The 15840-nt window shown below is 41.9% G+C and overlaps 1 protein-coding gene across 1 annotated transcript in view; it reads right to left on the bottom strand.

Moving 5' to 3' along the window:
* PHACTR1 (phosphatase and actin regulator 1) overlaps nucleotides 1-13718 on the bottom strand; it is a 765475-nt gene extending 751757 nt beyond the window's left edge. The window contains exons 1-3 of the mRNA XM_006864086.1: nucleotides 13623-13718; nucleotides 13005-13049; nucleotides 11710-11861 (exon numbers count right to left, since the gene is read on the bottom strand). Coding sequence (XP_006864148.1) covers nucleotides 11710-11812 — 103 coding nt within the window. The 5' untranslated portion in view covers nucleotides 11813-11861; nucleotides 13005-13049; nucleotides 13623-13718. The remainder of the gene's footprint in view (nucleotides 1-11709; nucleotides 11862-13004; nucleotides 13050-13622) is intronic.
* Between the last annotated feature and the right edge of the window lie 2122 nt (nucleotides 13719-15840).

Here is a 15840-nt window from a genome sequence, read left to right on the forward strand (position 1 = left end):
TGTAATGTTTTCTGTAGGTATCTTAATGACACAGAACAGTCACCCAATGAATGTTCTGTCGTTTTCTTCATTGTGGCAATTTATTCATTCTTTAAATGAAAGATTTATTGAGAATCAACTATGTGCCCAGATTTTTAATTTACTTTATGTTAGTTTATCCTTATAATGATATTGTAGGAATCATCACCATTCTGCATATAGAATTTCAGTCTATCATAACCTGGCTGTTAAATGGTTGGGTTAGAATTGTTGCTAAGTGTTGTCAAGTCTGTTCTGACTCATAATGACCCTGTATAGGGTTTCCGAGGAGCAGCTGGTGGGTTTGAACAGCTGACCTTGCAGTTAGAAGTCCAGTGCTTTTCCTACAGCACCACACCAGAACTAGATTCCAGTATTTTTGGCTTTGTCTTAAGGGAACAAAACAGGGGAATAAGAAAAAAAAAAATAATTTCAAGTGGAATCTCTAAAATCGATTTCCTCATTCCTTGGTAAATGCTGATTCATTTAAATCACCATCTGGAAGCCACATTCTAAAGCTAGAGTTTGCTATAAAAAATTCAGAGAAAATCAGCACAGTTCAGTTTATGTTTTAAAAAATCCAGTTTCTGTTGAGCTGATTCCAACTCATCATGCTCCATGTATATCAGAATAGAAGTGTGTTCTGTAGGATTTTTAGTGGTAGATTACTTAGAAATTCGATCTCCAGATCTTTCTTTCAGTACTTTCTGGGTGAACTTGAACCATCGATCTTTCAGTTACTCTTCAAGCACATTAATTATTTGCACTACCCAGGGATTCCAGCTCACAAAAAAGCATATGCTTAAGAAGTTCTACAGGAAGAAAATATTCAACAGCTGAACTATAAACAGATTTCTTCCAGAATTTGCTAGTAATTTCATTTTTCAGATCAGTTTTGTTATTTTTTCTTGAAGTATTTTAAGATTGTCTCACATTTCTAAAGGGATTTAAAATTTGAATTAGGGATAAATGATACCAAAGAAGACAATATAAGATGAGGTGGCTGTTCTTTCTGGGGAAGCCGCCATTTTCCTATGTGTCTTGATGAAATGAACACATAATTAGCATGAGATCTAACATTTAATAACTGTGCACTATGTGCTGGTCATTTTGATTGTTGTTATGTGTCGAGTTGACTCTGAATCACAATAACCCTATAGGACAGAGTGAGACATCCCCATAAGGTTTCCTAGATGTTTTGCTTAGATTTTTATGTTAATTTGTCCAGTGTTTCCAAACTTTTGCTATCTATATCATTTTTCATGTGTTTTACTCCATCTAAGAATCTGTCGGAGTCCTGGTGTGGCACTGTAGGGTAAACATTCGACCTTAAGGTTGGCTTGAATTGAAAGGTCAGTAGTTTAAACTTACAAGCCACTCCTTGGAAACCCTATACAGGGTCACTATGAATGAGAACTGACTTGATAGCACTGACAACAACAGGTATCTGCTACACTGTCATTTATGTGGCATTTTACTTAAACACACTTTAATCAGCATTTTTTTCCTGTTCTAGGTTTATAAATATACAGTGTTGGTTGGTCGGTTGGCTATGTGCCATGGAGTCAGTTCCGACTCATAGTGATCCTGTATATGGTTCCTGAGGCTATAAATCTTTATGGGAGCAGAAAGCCTCTTTTTTCTCCTACGGAACAGTTGGTAGTTTCAAACTGCTGATCTTGAGCTTAGCAGTCCAACTCAAAACCACTACGCTTTCATATTTCAATTAAATTTCTTCTTTTAACATTCCTATAATCATAACAAAATACATGTATTATCTGAAAATTCTGTATTTTACTGTAGTTTGTAAAACACTATTTTGTTTAATTTATTCCTCAAAATCACTAGGTAAGGTAAGTTCTCTTAGTATCATTTGCATCCACAAGGGAAGTGAGGCATTGGGAGATTAAATCATTTGTCATAGGCTAGGGAATGACAATCATAGTTAGAGCTCAGATCTATGTGACTGGAAACTCCAAAACTCTGTGAGATTCTTTGTACAATGTTGGAAAAATACTCCAACTTTATGCATGTCATAATTGCAACTTAGTAAAAAATATGATTATATAGGAAAGAACTCAGAATACATGTACATTTAATTACTATATGTATTTAACATACAAAATACAAAAATAAAAATTTTGTTATTATATATACTTTGTTGTTGTTAAGTGCTATTGAGTCAGTTCTAATTCATAGCAACCCTGTCTAGGGTTTTTGAGGAGCAATTGTTGGATTTGAACCGATGACTTTGATACTCAAATTGACCTTATGGTGCAGTACTTTACTCTACAGCGCCATACCAGGACTCCATTATATTTATATGCTGTTGTTATTAAGTGCTATCAAATCAATTCTGACCCATAGTAACCCAGTAGGGTTTCCAAGGAGCAGCTGGTGGGTTTGAACTGCTGACCTTGTGGATAGCAGTACTGTGCTTATCCCATGGCACCACACCAGGAGTCCATTTATTTCATATATATATGTTGCTAAGTGCCATTGAGTCAGTTCCAACTCATAGCGATCCTGTACAGGTTTCTAAGCAGTGGCTGGTGAGTTTGAACCACAGACTTTGTGGTTCAAACCAACCTTGCAGTCTAGTGCTCTATCCCACAACACCACACCAGGACTCACAACTAAAACACCAATATTAGTTCAGTGGTTTTGCATGAGTCTGTCTCTAATTGCCTTATTGGGAAATTCTTAAAAATATTAGGTGGCTATGAGTTGATTTTTATGTAGTGGGTTCCTTTCATGACTGTCAGTCAGTTCAAGCAGAGAAGGTGGGACCAAAAGTTTTTGAGAAAACAGATTTGTTTGGGCAAGTGAGGCGTGAGATTTCTTTCCTAACTACGTGTGAATTGTGTGTGTTAATTGGGTCTCTTGGGTACTGGGTACATGTGGGCTGCCTCTTCAGCCCATTCCTTCATATACCTTCTCTGAGAATCAAAACTCCACCAATCGCTGTTAAGTCGATTCTGTCTCATAGTGACCTGGAGGACAGAGTAGAACTTCACGATAGGGTTTTCGAGGCTGTAAATCTCTTCAGAAGCAGAATATCTCATCTCTCTCCCACAGAGCAGCTGGTGGTTTGAATAACCAGGTACTTAGCCACTGTGCCAACAGGACTTCTTCATGTGAGAGTTGTAATTGTTGTTAAATTCCATCGAGTCGCTTCTGACTCACAGTGACCCTGTATAGGGTCTCTAAGGAGCAGCTGGTAGGTTTGAACCACTGACCTAGTGGTTAGCAGTGTAGTGCTTTAACTCACATCGCTACAGCAGGCCTCACATATGAGAGTTGTTAAATGCCCTCAGGTTGGTTGCAACTCAGCGACCCTGGAGAGGGTTTCTGAGGAACAGCTAGTGAGTTTGAACTGCCAACTTTATGGTTAGCAGTCCAACACTTATCCTACAGTACCACAACAGGACTCCCATATGAGAGTTGTTGTTGTTAAGTGCCATTGAGGTTGTTCCGACCCATAGCTACCCTGTCTGTGTAGGGTTTCCAAGGAGTGGCTGGTGAGTTTGAACTCGGCCAAACTTGTGGTTCAAACCAACCTTGTTGTCCAGTGCTTTATCCCATAGCACTACACCAGAATCCAAAATTCCCATATGAGACTAGTTGTTATGTGCCATGGAGTTGGTTCCGACTCATAGCAACCCTGTACAGGGTTTCCGAGGCTGAAAATCTTTATGGGAGCAGAAAGCCTCATCTTTCTCCCGCGGAACAGCTGGTAGTTTCGAACTGCTGACCTTGCGGTTCACAGCTCGATTCGTAACTACTATGCTACCAGAGCTCCATGAGACTAGTAGTAGTTGTTAAGCGCCTTCAAGTTGGCTCCAACTCATAGCAACTCCATAAGGGGTTTCCAAGGAGCAGCTGGTGGGTTTGAACTACCGATCTTGTGGTTCACAGTCCAGTGCTAATCTTACAGTGCCACACCAGGAGTCCCCATATGAGAGTTGTTGTTGTTAAGTGCCTTTGAGTTGGTTCCACCTCACAGCGACCCTATATAGGGTTTCTGAGGAGCAGAACCATGAGGTTCAATCTGACCTTGTAGTCCAGCCCATTAACCCACAATGCCACACCAGGACTTGGAACTATAAGTTGATTGGAATTAATTCATTGTAACTCTGTGTCAATTTCATCTTCCCTGGTTCCCATTCTGTCATCTCTCTTTTAATGCACTGGACTGCAAGGTGGGTTTGAATCACAAGATGAGCGGTTCAAGCTCACCAGCCACTTCTCAGAAACCCTATACAGGGTCCCTATGAGTCAGAACCAACTATACTGCACTTAACAACAGAAACAATCCTATTTAGGAGTCCTGAATTGCAATACATAGCACAGCAGATGGTACTGGTGAAGAGGAAACAAACATTAGAAGGCCGAGTTGAGGTTAGGTACATTTAACTACATTGTGGTGGTGGTTGGTGGTTATGTGCTGTGGAGTCAGTTCTGACTCATAGCAACTCCGTACAGTGTTTCTGAGGCTATAAGTCTTTACAGGAGCAGAAAGCCTCATCTTTCTCTCACAGAACAGCTGGTGTTTTCAAACTGCTGACCTTGCTGTTCGCAGCCCGATTCATAAGCACTACGCTACCAGAGCTCCTTTTAAGTACATTGTTGTTGTTGTGGTTGTTGTCATGTGCCGTTGAGTCGATTCCAACCCATAGCGACCCTGTATAGGGTTTCCAAGGAGCAACTGGTGAGTTTGAACCACCGACCTTGCAGTTCAAATGGCTTTGCAGTCCAGTGCATTAACCCACAGCTTCATACCAGTACATTGTAGGCACCAAGAATTCTACTTGGTGTATAAAGAATGTTCCTGTCATGAGAGCACATTCCAGAAACGGAGGGTTTGTAGCTATCCCTGAAATGGGCAGTCTGACTCTCTCTACACTGTTTTTCCTCTTGATCTACCTGCCTTCCTTCGCTCCTTCACCCACAGTGTTCCCTAGATTAAACACAGGTTTGCAGAGCCTGGGCGTGAGCAATTAGAGGTCTAAAATGGAGTGTGTGGGAGGTTAGGAAGGTCGACGTGGTAGTTAGCTTGTCATCGGTGAGCGAAGCACAGTGTGCAGCTTTCTGCCTAGCATTGAAGAGAGAAAAAAGAAACACATACAGATCAAGTACATTTGTTGAGGATGATGATTTGGGGGGCTAGGCAAACAAGACTGGGAACTGGGAAAAGAAATATCATCTCAAGCATTTCTCAGAGACAAGGGTTTGAGAATTAATGTGATCTCCTGTTAAGTACTTACTGTATAATGGACCTTCTGGTTTTGGTCCCTGAGAGGCAGGTGGGAGGACATAGGTAGGTGAAGGAGGCTATAATGGAATTGCTAATTATGCACTGAATGGGGATCAGGTTACTTTGCAGCTGCTGTTCCTGCCTCAGTCTACATGGAACAAATGAGATGTGCAGGTCTAGATCTGAGCCACACTTACGGTTATTACAGGACTGTCTCAGGGGGCAGGTATGGGAAGAGACCTCTGGGTACAAGCTGAGCATGACACCTGGAACAGTTGTTTCGTTGTTAAGTATCACCCAGTTAGTTCTAACTCACAGTTACCCTTTATAAGATTTCTGAAGAGCAGCTGATAGGTTGGAACCTTGTGCTTAGCAGTTCAGTGCTTATGCTACAGCGCTACCCCAGGATACCTAGAATAGTCAGTAGTTCTTAAAGTGCAGGTTCCCATTAAGTTGTTAGGTAGATGTCTACAGACTTCCATTAAGTCTGGTTAGAAGAAGGAGTATGAATTACTGTAGCTGGTTTGGGAATTAATCAGCTTTTTAATTACCCTAAAGTAGATTCCTGGTGTGGCCCAGTAGGATCAGCACTAGACTGAGAACCATAAGGTAAGCAGTTCAAACCCACCAGCTGCCTCTCGGAAACGCTCTACAGGGTCCCTATTAGTTGGAACCAACTTGACAGCACTTCGCAACAACAACATCAAATTTTGCTGCTTATGTAAAGAAGTCTTAGAAGATTACAGTACATTTAACTTCAATTTCTAGCTAGCTGTACGAAAGCTGATTCCTGGTATGATGCTATGGGTTGCTATACAGGGTCGCTATGTGTCAGAACCGATTCAACAGCATCTAACAACAACAACAACATGTGAAAGCCAGCTGCTTGGGCAGATTACACAGGGTGGGAGAGGACTGTGTGTGTGTTGGAGGGAGGTTCAGATGGAAGAGGAATTTTAGACCAATTCCCCTGTAGTCCCAAGTACAACTTGAAGAAACTCTGTTGCTCACAGTGGCATTCATCAGTTGTCAGAGCTAACGTTTCCTTTTGTTGAACAAGACAATGTAGGCAGAAGAAAAGGTGCATTAAGATCAAGTAACAATGACGACAGCGCCTGGCTTAAATGCCAAGAGTTATTTAAAATGATAAAAGAGGGAGAATTGTGAGCAAGAGTCATAAATTTGATTGCCTAGTGACTTTAGTCAATGACTGCCTTTTAATGTATTTTTCCCTTTGAAGGCAATTTAAATGTCTCAGGATATTGATGGTCTTTGAGAATAGAAACCTAGCTTGCAGTGGAAAGGGGAAAAGTACGGTTAGGCAAGAGATCCAGGTTCCAGTCTCCACCCTCTTGTTATAAACCGTATGATTTGGACCAGTTGCTGAAGCACTCTCAGCCTCATCTTCCTCATCTCTGCAAGTGAGATTTGGTCAGTGTCAACATTGTTCAATATTGTATCAACAAGAAGCCTTTGCCCAGCCAAGCAATCTAATGCATTTAAAATAGCTGGGGTGTTGGAGTCCAGATAGGGCTGTGAATTAGGGTTTGGGCTGGGAACTGCAAGACTGGCAGTTCAAACCCATCAGACAGATGAGGCTGTCTGCTCTGGTACAGATTTACAGTCTCAGAAACCCTACACTGGGTTGCTATGAACCAGAATTGACGTGATGGCCGTGGGTCTGGAGCTGCACAGAGTTGAATCCAAATCCTGATTCTGCTGCTAGATGTACATATCACCTCTTTTCAATATGCGTCACGTCACTCACTGGCAGTTTTCTGATCTGTAAAATGAGCATAATAATTCCTACTTCCCAAGGTTCCTTTGACAGGCAATTTGTTGTTAAGTGCCATCGAATCAGAATTGGTGCTACTAGCTGCGTTTCTGAAGAGGGGCTGGTGAGCTTGAATCACTGACCTTGCTGTTCAGACTGACTTTGCAGTCCAGTGCATCAGCCCACAGTGCCACAAATAAATACAGTGACTATGCAAAGCACACATGTTGTCCTTGTTTTTAAGTCCATTGGCAGCTCTTGCATTGGTTTGGAAGACAAGAAACACATGCAAGAATAGCTTTATATGAAGTGTTAAAACCTTCTTTTCTGTGAAATGAAATTACAGTCAGCAGTTCTGTGCTCTGGGGGCACATTCTAATGCAGCTAGGGGCACTATAAAATATTCTTATGTCAACTCACCCCAGAAATTGATTCAATTGGTCTACCTTACGGAGCTCTGGTAGCGTAGTGGTTAAGAATTGGGCTGCGAACCTTAAGGTCAGCAGTTCGAGACTACGAGCCACTCCGCAGGAGAAAGATGAGGCTTTCTGCTCCCATAAAGATTTACAGCCTCGGAAATCCTGTACAGGGTCGCTATGGGTCGGAACTGACTCGACGGCACTTAACAACAACAACAACCTTGGTGGTGGTTGTTGCTGTTCAGTGCCATTGAGTCGATTTGGACCCATACCGACCCGTATAGGGTTTCCAAGGAGTAGCTGGTGAGCTTGAACCACCGACCTTGCAATTCAAACGACTTTGCAGTCTGAAGCATTATAGTGGGATGTTTAAGTGCTCCCCTGTTATTTCTAGTGTACCCTTAACTAAATCATTGCTTTCTAAACTTTGATATCAATTACTTGGGGAATTTATTAAAATTCAGGTGGGGCCTGAGATTCTTCATGTCTAACAGGTTTCTGAAGACCTGGTAATACACACAGTTCAGGGTTAATGATTAGCTGCTAACTGAGAGATTGGGTGCATCTAAGGAGTCCTGGTGTGGTGCTGTGGACTAATGCATCAGACTGCAAATTTGTCTGAACCACAAGGTCAGTGGTTCAAGCTCACCAGCCGCTCCTTGGAAACCCTATATAGGGTTGCTATGGGTCGGGATCGACTCAACAGCACTTAACAACAACAATAACAATTTAGCCAGAGGTATCCTTGAAAGAGGGCCTAGATATCTACTTCCAAAAAATCAGCCACTGGAATAGGTTCAAGCTTACCAGCTGCTCCTCGGAAACCCTATACAGGATCACTATTGGTCGGAATCAACTAGATGGCACTTAACAACAACAAACCAAACTGTTGTCACGACTCAGAAATCCTCAATACAGGCCCCTTTTTATTTCTTCTTTGTATTGTGAATTGGGTAACGGTTTACAGAGCAGATCAGTTTCCCATTCAATAATTCATACACATTTTATTTTATCTCATTGATTACAATCCCCACTTCCTCTCTGTGTTTCATGTTTCCATTCTTCCTTCTTTCCTAATCCTTCTGAACTTTGTCCTTGTGTAAATACCTGGGCCATAGTGTCAGACCCAGACCCCAAGGCTGTTAAGCACTATGTGATTCTGCCTCCAATGCTGAGCACTGTATTCCTGGTATGGATGGAAGGTTCTTAAATACTGAAGCCTAGACTGAGTTGACCTAAGAAACAATCATTGGCAATATTCTGTTTTGGTCCAGAGGGTTGTGTTTTATGGCTGTTATAAATGTCACAAGTCAGAAGTGGCTCAACAGCAACAAAACAGCCACAACCAGGGGAGCACTTGAATGAAAATGCAAATTCCTTGCACCTGAATTTCTGATTTAGGAAGCCTGGGAGGTTTGGACACTGGGCTAGAGGATCTCTAGGCAGCTTCCACGCTGTTGGCAAATCCAAGATTCTTGGATTGGACCATCATTCTGCGTACCCTAAAATGAATGTGGTACCAGGGAACAGCGAAATCTTATGTTATCACCTCTCACGGTTATTCTTGTCACTTCAGGTTTGGTGTCTAAATCACAGTCACTCATGGAGACAATTCTGACCACTCCACCCCCAGCCCCATCTGCTGACAATCACCAGGCTGCCTGGAGTCCTCTGAGCCTCCCACACCCTGCCTGCTTTCCTTCTGTGTAAGCCCAGAGCCCACAGCCTTCTTACAGACTTGAATCAACCCCACTTATGAAGACGAAGGGAACTATGTAAGACCTAGAATTGACTGCTGCTCTCTGCTCAAGTGGAGGACACCCTCCTAGTCCATATTCTCTCAAGTTGAATGCACCAGAGGTGGTGGTTGGTAAGTACCATCAAATTTCTTCCAACTATAGTGACCCTGTATAGGGTTTTCATGGAGCATCTGGTGGATTTGAACTGCTGACCTTTTGGTTAGCAGTCCAGTGCTTATCCTACAGTGCAACACACAATGCTAATGAAGGAATTGAGACCCTTTCGCTTTTGGCCTCCATCCATTGATGGTAGTGTGCTATGGAGTCGGTTCCAACTCATAGCAACCTTGCATAGGGTTTCTGAGGCTTTACGGGAGCAGAAAGCCTTATCTTTCTTCCACTGAGTGATTGTAGAATTGAACTGTTGACCTTGTAGTTAGCAACCCAACTCATAACCCACTATGGTACCAGAGATCCTTCTATATTCATTGTTGTTAATGTGTTAAGTACTATTGAATAGGTTCTGACTCATAGCAACCCTGTATAGGGCTTCTGAGGAGCCATGGTGGGTTTGAACTGCCAATCTTGCAGTTCAAACCAAGCTTGCTGTCTACTGCTTACCCTATAGCACCCAACCAGGACTCTTCTATATCCATTGTTGTTGTTGTTAAGTGCCATTGAGTCAGTTCCAACTCATAGCAACCCTGTATAGGGTTTCCTAGGAGTGGCTGTTGAGTTTGAACTGCCAACTTTGCAGTTCAAACCAACCTGTGGTCTAGTGCTTATCCTACAGCACCACACCATCCATTGTTGTTGTTAAGTGTTGTCGAGTTGATTCCGAGAAGTTGATTCTGAGAAGCAGCTGATGACTTTGAAGGAGTCCCTGAATGGTGCAAATGGTTAAAACACTCATCTGCTAACAAAGAGGTTGGAAAGTTTGAGTCTACCCAGAGGCACCTTGGAAGAAAAGCCTGGTGATCTACTTCTAAAACATCAGACACTGACATTGCTGTGGAACATAGTTCTATCCTAACACATACGAGGCCACAGTGATACAGAATCAACTCCATAGGCAACTGATTTCTGGACATATTTGCAGATCCAGAGGAGACTGGGGCTCTGGCCTGCCTCTCACCCTCCTTTGACTTTAATAACATTCTTATGTCTCTTCTAGTGGATGAGAAGAATTACCTATTGTACCACATTTGTTGGTTTTAGCTCTGCTGAGGAATGGGCTGGCCCCAGCCCAAGCAAACCTCTGTGTAATTCTCTAGCCCCTTTGAGTTTAAAACCTGATCGTGCGTTGGAAAATGGAAGCAGAGAAGAAAGAAAGTCCTCAGGTTGTCACTAGAAATGGGCTTCAGAATAAAGTAAAGCCAGTTCAGAGGTGACCACTCAGGAATGCCAAGGCAAGGTGTCCTCAACATCCTGTGTCTCCACCACCATCTAACAGTGAGAGACCCAAGAGAGGACTATCCTCTTCTCAGCTCTGGTTGTGACTTCCAAGAATCCCCCTACTCTTTTTATTTTAAAATAGGGACATTTAGGTGGTTCTTCAGAGTACCATCCACAAGCTTCTTTGACTGGACACTCTAAACATTCCATGGGCTTTTACATGAGACACTATGTAAAAAAAATAAATAAATAAAAAATACTCCCTGTCAGGAATTCCCACAAAACACTTCAACTTCTTATCTTGCTTTAACGTGGTGGCAAAGCATTCTAAATGTACCCTTGGACATAGCAGGAAGCAAACTGGAGGCTATTTGACCATTTTGAAAGATGGTATAAAGTGCACATATCTGCCACTCTTCACCACACACCTTCCCCTCCCTAATCCCCATGGGTTCTGTAAACTTTCAAGTATAGCCACTGAAGTCATCTATAGTGGCCAAGGAGGCATTGATGGTAGGAGCTCCTAATCGGTGAATTTCAGGGGGCTAAGTCAGGGTGTCCTTGATTTAATCGAGTACAATGACTGTAAACTCAACCTTTTCCCAGGGAACAAGCATCCCTGGGAATCTCTGAGGCAAGGATTTCAGCATGTTTCAGCATGAGGAGGTGGTGGGATCCTTTTCTAACACAGCACTGGAGGAGGGGGACATTTGTACTCAAAAGTTGCATCTGTTGTTCTGTTTTGTTTTAAGGCATAGTCAAGAGGTTTGGATTTATTACTTCTATTATATGGCTGGTGTGGCACTCTAGGAGAAAGCACTGGATCACAAGATGGTGGTTCAAACTCACCAGCCACTCCTCAGGAATCCTATATGGGTTTGCTATGAGTCACAATGGACTTGACGGTGCTTAACAACAACAAACAACAACAACAATTATATGCCTCCCTCAATTCCAGCAACAGTTTAGTAGAAACCATTAATTTAGAAATCCTATTTGTTCAGCTTCTGGAGCAGAGCTAAAACTGCCAAGTTCTACACTGTACCACTGTTAATATGAACCAAACATGCAAATAAGAGGCATTTCCTCTCTCTCCCATTTGGTTACCTTGAGCCCCTTGACTGTAGAAGAATCTCTGAGCCGACTCAACATCCAAGAGTCTATGAGCAGACTCGACATCCAGAAAATAATCCATTTTGGGATAATCCATCCTTGATGTTCTGAACACAGAGTTTCGTGAGAAAAAGTTCACTTCACACCTATGAGAAAGGATTTTAGATTTTAACACAAATTCTTAAAAGTCCCAAATATAATACAATATAAAATTTCAGAATAAGACTATTCCATTTGTTGACCAATATTTCAAACTGTAAAGCCACCCCTTAACATTAGAAAATGCAGCATTTAACCAACATTCATTATAAGTAATACATTCTCCCCAGGGGGAAAGCAGAACAAAACAGGTAGTCCAAGCTAAAGAGAGATCGAGTACCAGCCTTTCCTTGCAGTCTATTGACTAGAAAATATGCTGTGAAATTCACCTGCTAACACTTTTCAGAAGATCTGTCAGTTAAAGGGCATCGTTAAGTGCTAGCCGTTCTGAGTATTGATCTTCAACTGATCCCTGGAGTTCTGGATTCCTCTCGACCTGGAAGAATCTCCTGGGAATCAGAAGCTCCTCTCAGATAAGCCTGCATTTATGATAGATGCTGACATGTTTGCTATAGCAATGCCTTGAATTCCTTCTTGCCCAGTAATTCCTTCCAGTTCATTTTGCAGAGTGTTACCGGAGAGCACTCTGCCTGCACCTGACTAACTGAAGGCTGCTTTTGAGAAAAGACGATGGTTTGGGGGGCAGCGGCAATTATTCCTACACTGCAACTGATTATATTATATTAGCCTGTGCCAGCCTGTCAGAAAGCAAATACGTTTCATTACAAAACATTCAGCCCATTGAGTCTTTGGTTTTAAGCATCTGTAGTGTTTCCCTGTTACTTGCCCAAATAAAGTATCTCTATTTCTACAGACTGCTATAGGAAAGAGTTATAACACAAAGTCATTCACATCAAGATCAGAAGACCTTATCTTCCTTTTTTTTTCTAACCATACACACTTTAATCTAAGCATCCAAGTCTAGTAAGAGAAAACTTTTTAAATGCCCAAAGGTAATCCAACAGCAAAAACAAAACAAAAACCCATACTTACTGCAAAATAACAACAGAAATATCAAGGACTAGCAGTTGTTAGTAAAAGCAAAATCTGTATCAGCCAGAAGGTCTTTGATCTCACTAAATATTCTAGGTGAAAATAAATTATTTTGATTCTTTGATTAGAGCCGCAATAAATAATGTATTCTGTCCACTGGACTTCCTTTATTAGATAAAATGGCCAGAGCATGTTACCTTAGCAACTGAAGGTGACGCCAACCTCAGCCTCTCTGTACGCCCCTCTGTGAAGGAAGAAAATCACCATTTTCCAGTGTAAAACTTTGCAAGAAAACCCCTAACATCTGCATGTAACCACCATGCAGATCTATTCTTTGATCTCTTATGCAGAGATGTGTCATAGTCTTTTAAAAAAAAAAAGATTCATGGTTTAATAATTTAATTTTATAGTCCCAGTTTGAATTGCAATTACAACAGAATAGAATATTCAATGGTTAACCATTTGTTATGGTGGAAAGTTGTCTAGAAATTGTTGGGAGGGGGTCTCCGTTCTGACCCTAACACTGATTAGAGGTGGGAGAGACAGAAAGAGTGTGGGGAAGGTCCATTCTAGTGAGCATATGGCAGACCTTCCCCTGTTATAATTAACACACAGATCAGCCCCAGCATCAAGGCTGAAAATAACTCTCTTTCCTTCTGTGAATCAGTCACTGGAAGAAGCTGTAAAAGCTGTCGGAAATTTCCCAGGGATTTGAAAGATGCACTCTAGCCTCAATGTTTTGGGAGACTTCCCCTTGCAAAGAAAAGGTAGCCAGAAAGATGGACAAAAAGAAGAGTCTTGAAGTTAGCAAATACTCACCAGCACTTGTTGACCCCTTTCAACAGGATACCGCGGAACCTTGAATGAAGCTGTGCAACACTGCTGAGCTCCCAAGTCCAAATGAACAGCTTCTAATTTTCTCTTCAATCCCGATTCAAGAGCACTGAGTGGAGGAGAGTGATGGATTTGCTTATTTTATACTGAGAGGAAATGCAACCCCTAAGTAGAGATCTAAGTGGAACTGCTCTTTAGAACACATTAGACTGCTAATTTAAGAAAATTGAAAGGTTTTGTTTTACTGTCTTTTATGTGTTCTATCTGCTACCCCCTCAATTTAATTTGCATTTAAAATTATTCTCATGTCTCCTCGGCTCTCCAAGGTGTGGAGTACTTTCTAATCACGATGGGCTCGAATAGGATTTGGTGCATTACTTTTATTCCGAGCTGCAAAAACAAGGTGGGTAATTATAACTGCAAACTGTTTTCTGGAATGAAATGCAGAGTGCAAGTTTTGATCTCATCCTCTTCCTCTTCTTGAGCCTTTCTTCCTCTTCCTGTCTCTGGTTGCTTGGTCAGATATCCAGCTCAAATCATGCCACCCTGCCTAAATGCATTGCTTCCTACCTGAAAGCAACAAAATCATCCCAACCACAAACATTTGCTGAGGTGCTTTGTTGTTGTTAAGTGCTGTGAGTCAGTTCCTACTCATAGCACCCCTATATAGGGTTTCCGAGGAGTGACTGATGGACTTGAACCACCGATCTTGCGGTCCAGGGCTTACCCTGCAGTGCCACACCAGGACTAAGGCTATTCTAGTTTCCTGTGTTGTTATTATAGACCTCATGTACTCCCCAGCCCTGCCCCATCCCCACCTTTAGGTTGCAGATTAGACCCTACTAGGCTTTCCTTGGTTGATTTTTGGGAGTCTGATCATCATATCTTTCTTCCTAATCCAGCTTAGTTGGGAAGTTTTGCTGATACCTGTTCAGCATCAAAGCAACACACAAGCCTCTGCCGACAGGTGGGTGGTGACTCTTTTTGGGTTGCATTGGCTGGGAATTGATCTCTAATCAACATGGAATGTGAGAGTGACCACCGACCACCATACTTCTCATCAAATCTCAGTAAGGACTTTTAGGCACAGTATTTTGAAATCTGTTCACAAAGGACATGATGACATTTAAAGACATTATGGAATTCCACAACCCTGTCATGTTGTGTCTTTTGTTTACTAAGTATGATTGGTAATAAACATGGTTTTGGTGTAGGAGATGTTGGGTTGTTAAAAGAAGAGAAGCTTCCTTTGGGAAACCTTGGAAGGAAGGCTGTTAAAACTAGAAGACTTTAGTCCTCCTTCACCCACACAGCCCTGCTGGTGGCCCTTGTGAACAAACTTAAAAATCTGCTGTTTGTATTTTAGGTTGTCCCAACAAATCAGAACATATCAGGCACTATGATGGTGTTGTGGGGATTTAAGTCCAGATAAAAGAGAATCCAAAAAGCTACCAACCATATGTTCTTGTGGTTAAAGCCAACTCTAAACTCTGAATACTCAAAGCATTGCCCAGACCCCAGAACTTCCTACTCAGAAGCTACATTTCTATTCAGCCTCCAACCAAGACACACTGAACAGTTGACCTTTACAGGAGGAGAACTCTGTCTTTAGCTTATAGTAAGGTGTGGGTGGTAGGTTCTGAACTTTCTACTGTAATTCTCTTGAAATCTTAACTCATAGGTGAGAGCAAGAGAGAGCATGTGCCAAACCTGAAGGTAAGCACAGAGCACTGAAGGGGGAGATTCTAACTTGGAAATGTGAAGCTCACAGGTGATCCCTGGGGAAGTCTAGAAATTGATCATTTCTAGAGAGTGGGCCAAGAAAGGGAAAATCACAAGAGTCTCACCAAGTGAACATATAATGTGAAAGGGTCTTGATTTCTGAAAACCTAGAAGGAGAACATTTCAACTTAGAGAAGAATGTTTGGGAAGGGGATGATTATTCACTTGCAAAAAGCTACTTCTTTTATTAAACAATTGGTCACTGGGTTCTTAATGGAGGTCCTGGGTGGCACAAATGATTAAACACTTGACTACTAACTGACTACTAGCTGTGAGCTAATGTGTCAGACTGCAAAGTCATTTGAACTGCAAGGTTGGTGGTTCAAGCTCACCAGCTGCTCCTTGGAAAGAAACCCTATACAGGGTTGCTATGGGTCAGAATTGACTGGATGGCACTTAACAACAACAACTAACTGA

This window comes from Chrysochloris asiatica, unplaced genomic scaffold (assembly GCF_000296735.1).
Source record: "Chrysochloris asiatica unplaced genomic scaffold, ChrAsi1.0 scaffold00060, whole genome shotgun sequence".
NCBI lineage: Eukaryota > Metazoa > Chordata > Mammalia > Afrosoricida > Chrysochloridae > Chrysochloris > Chrysochloris asiatica.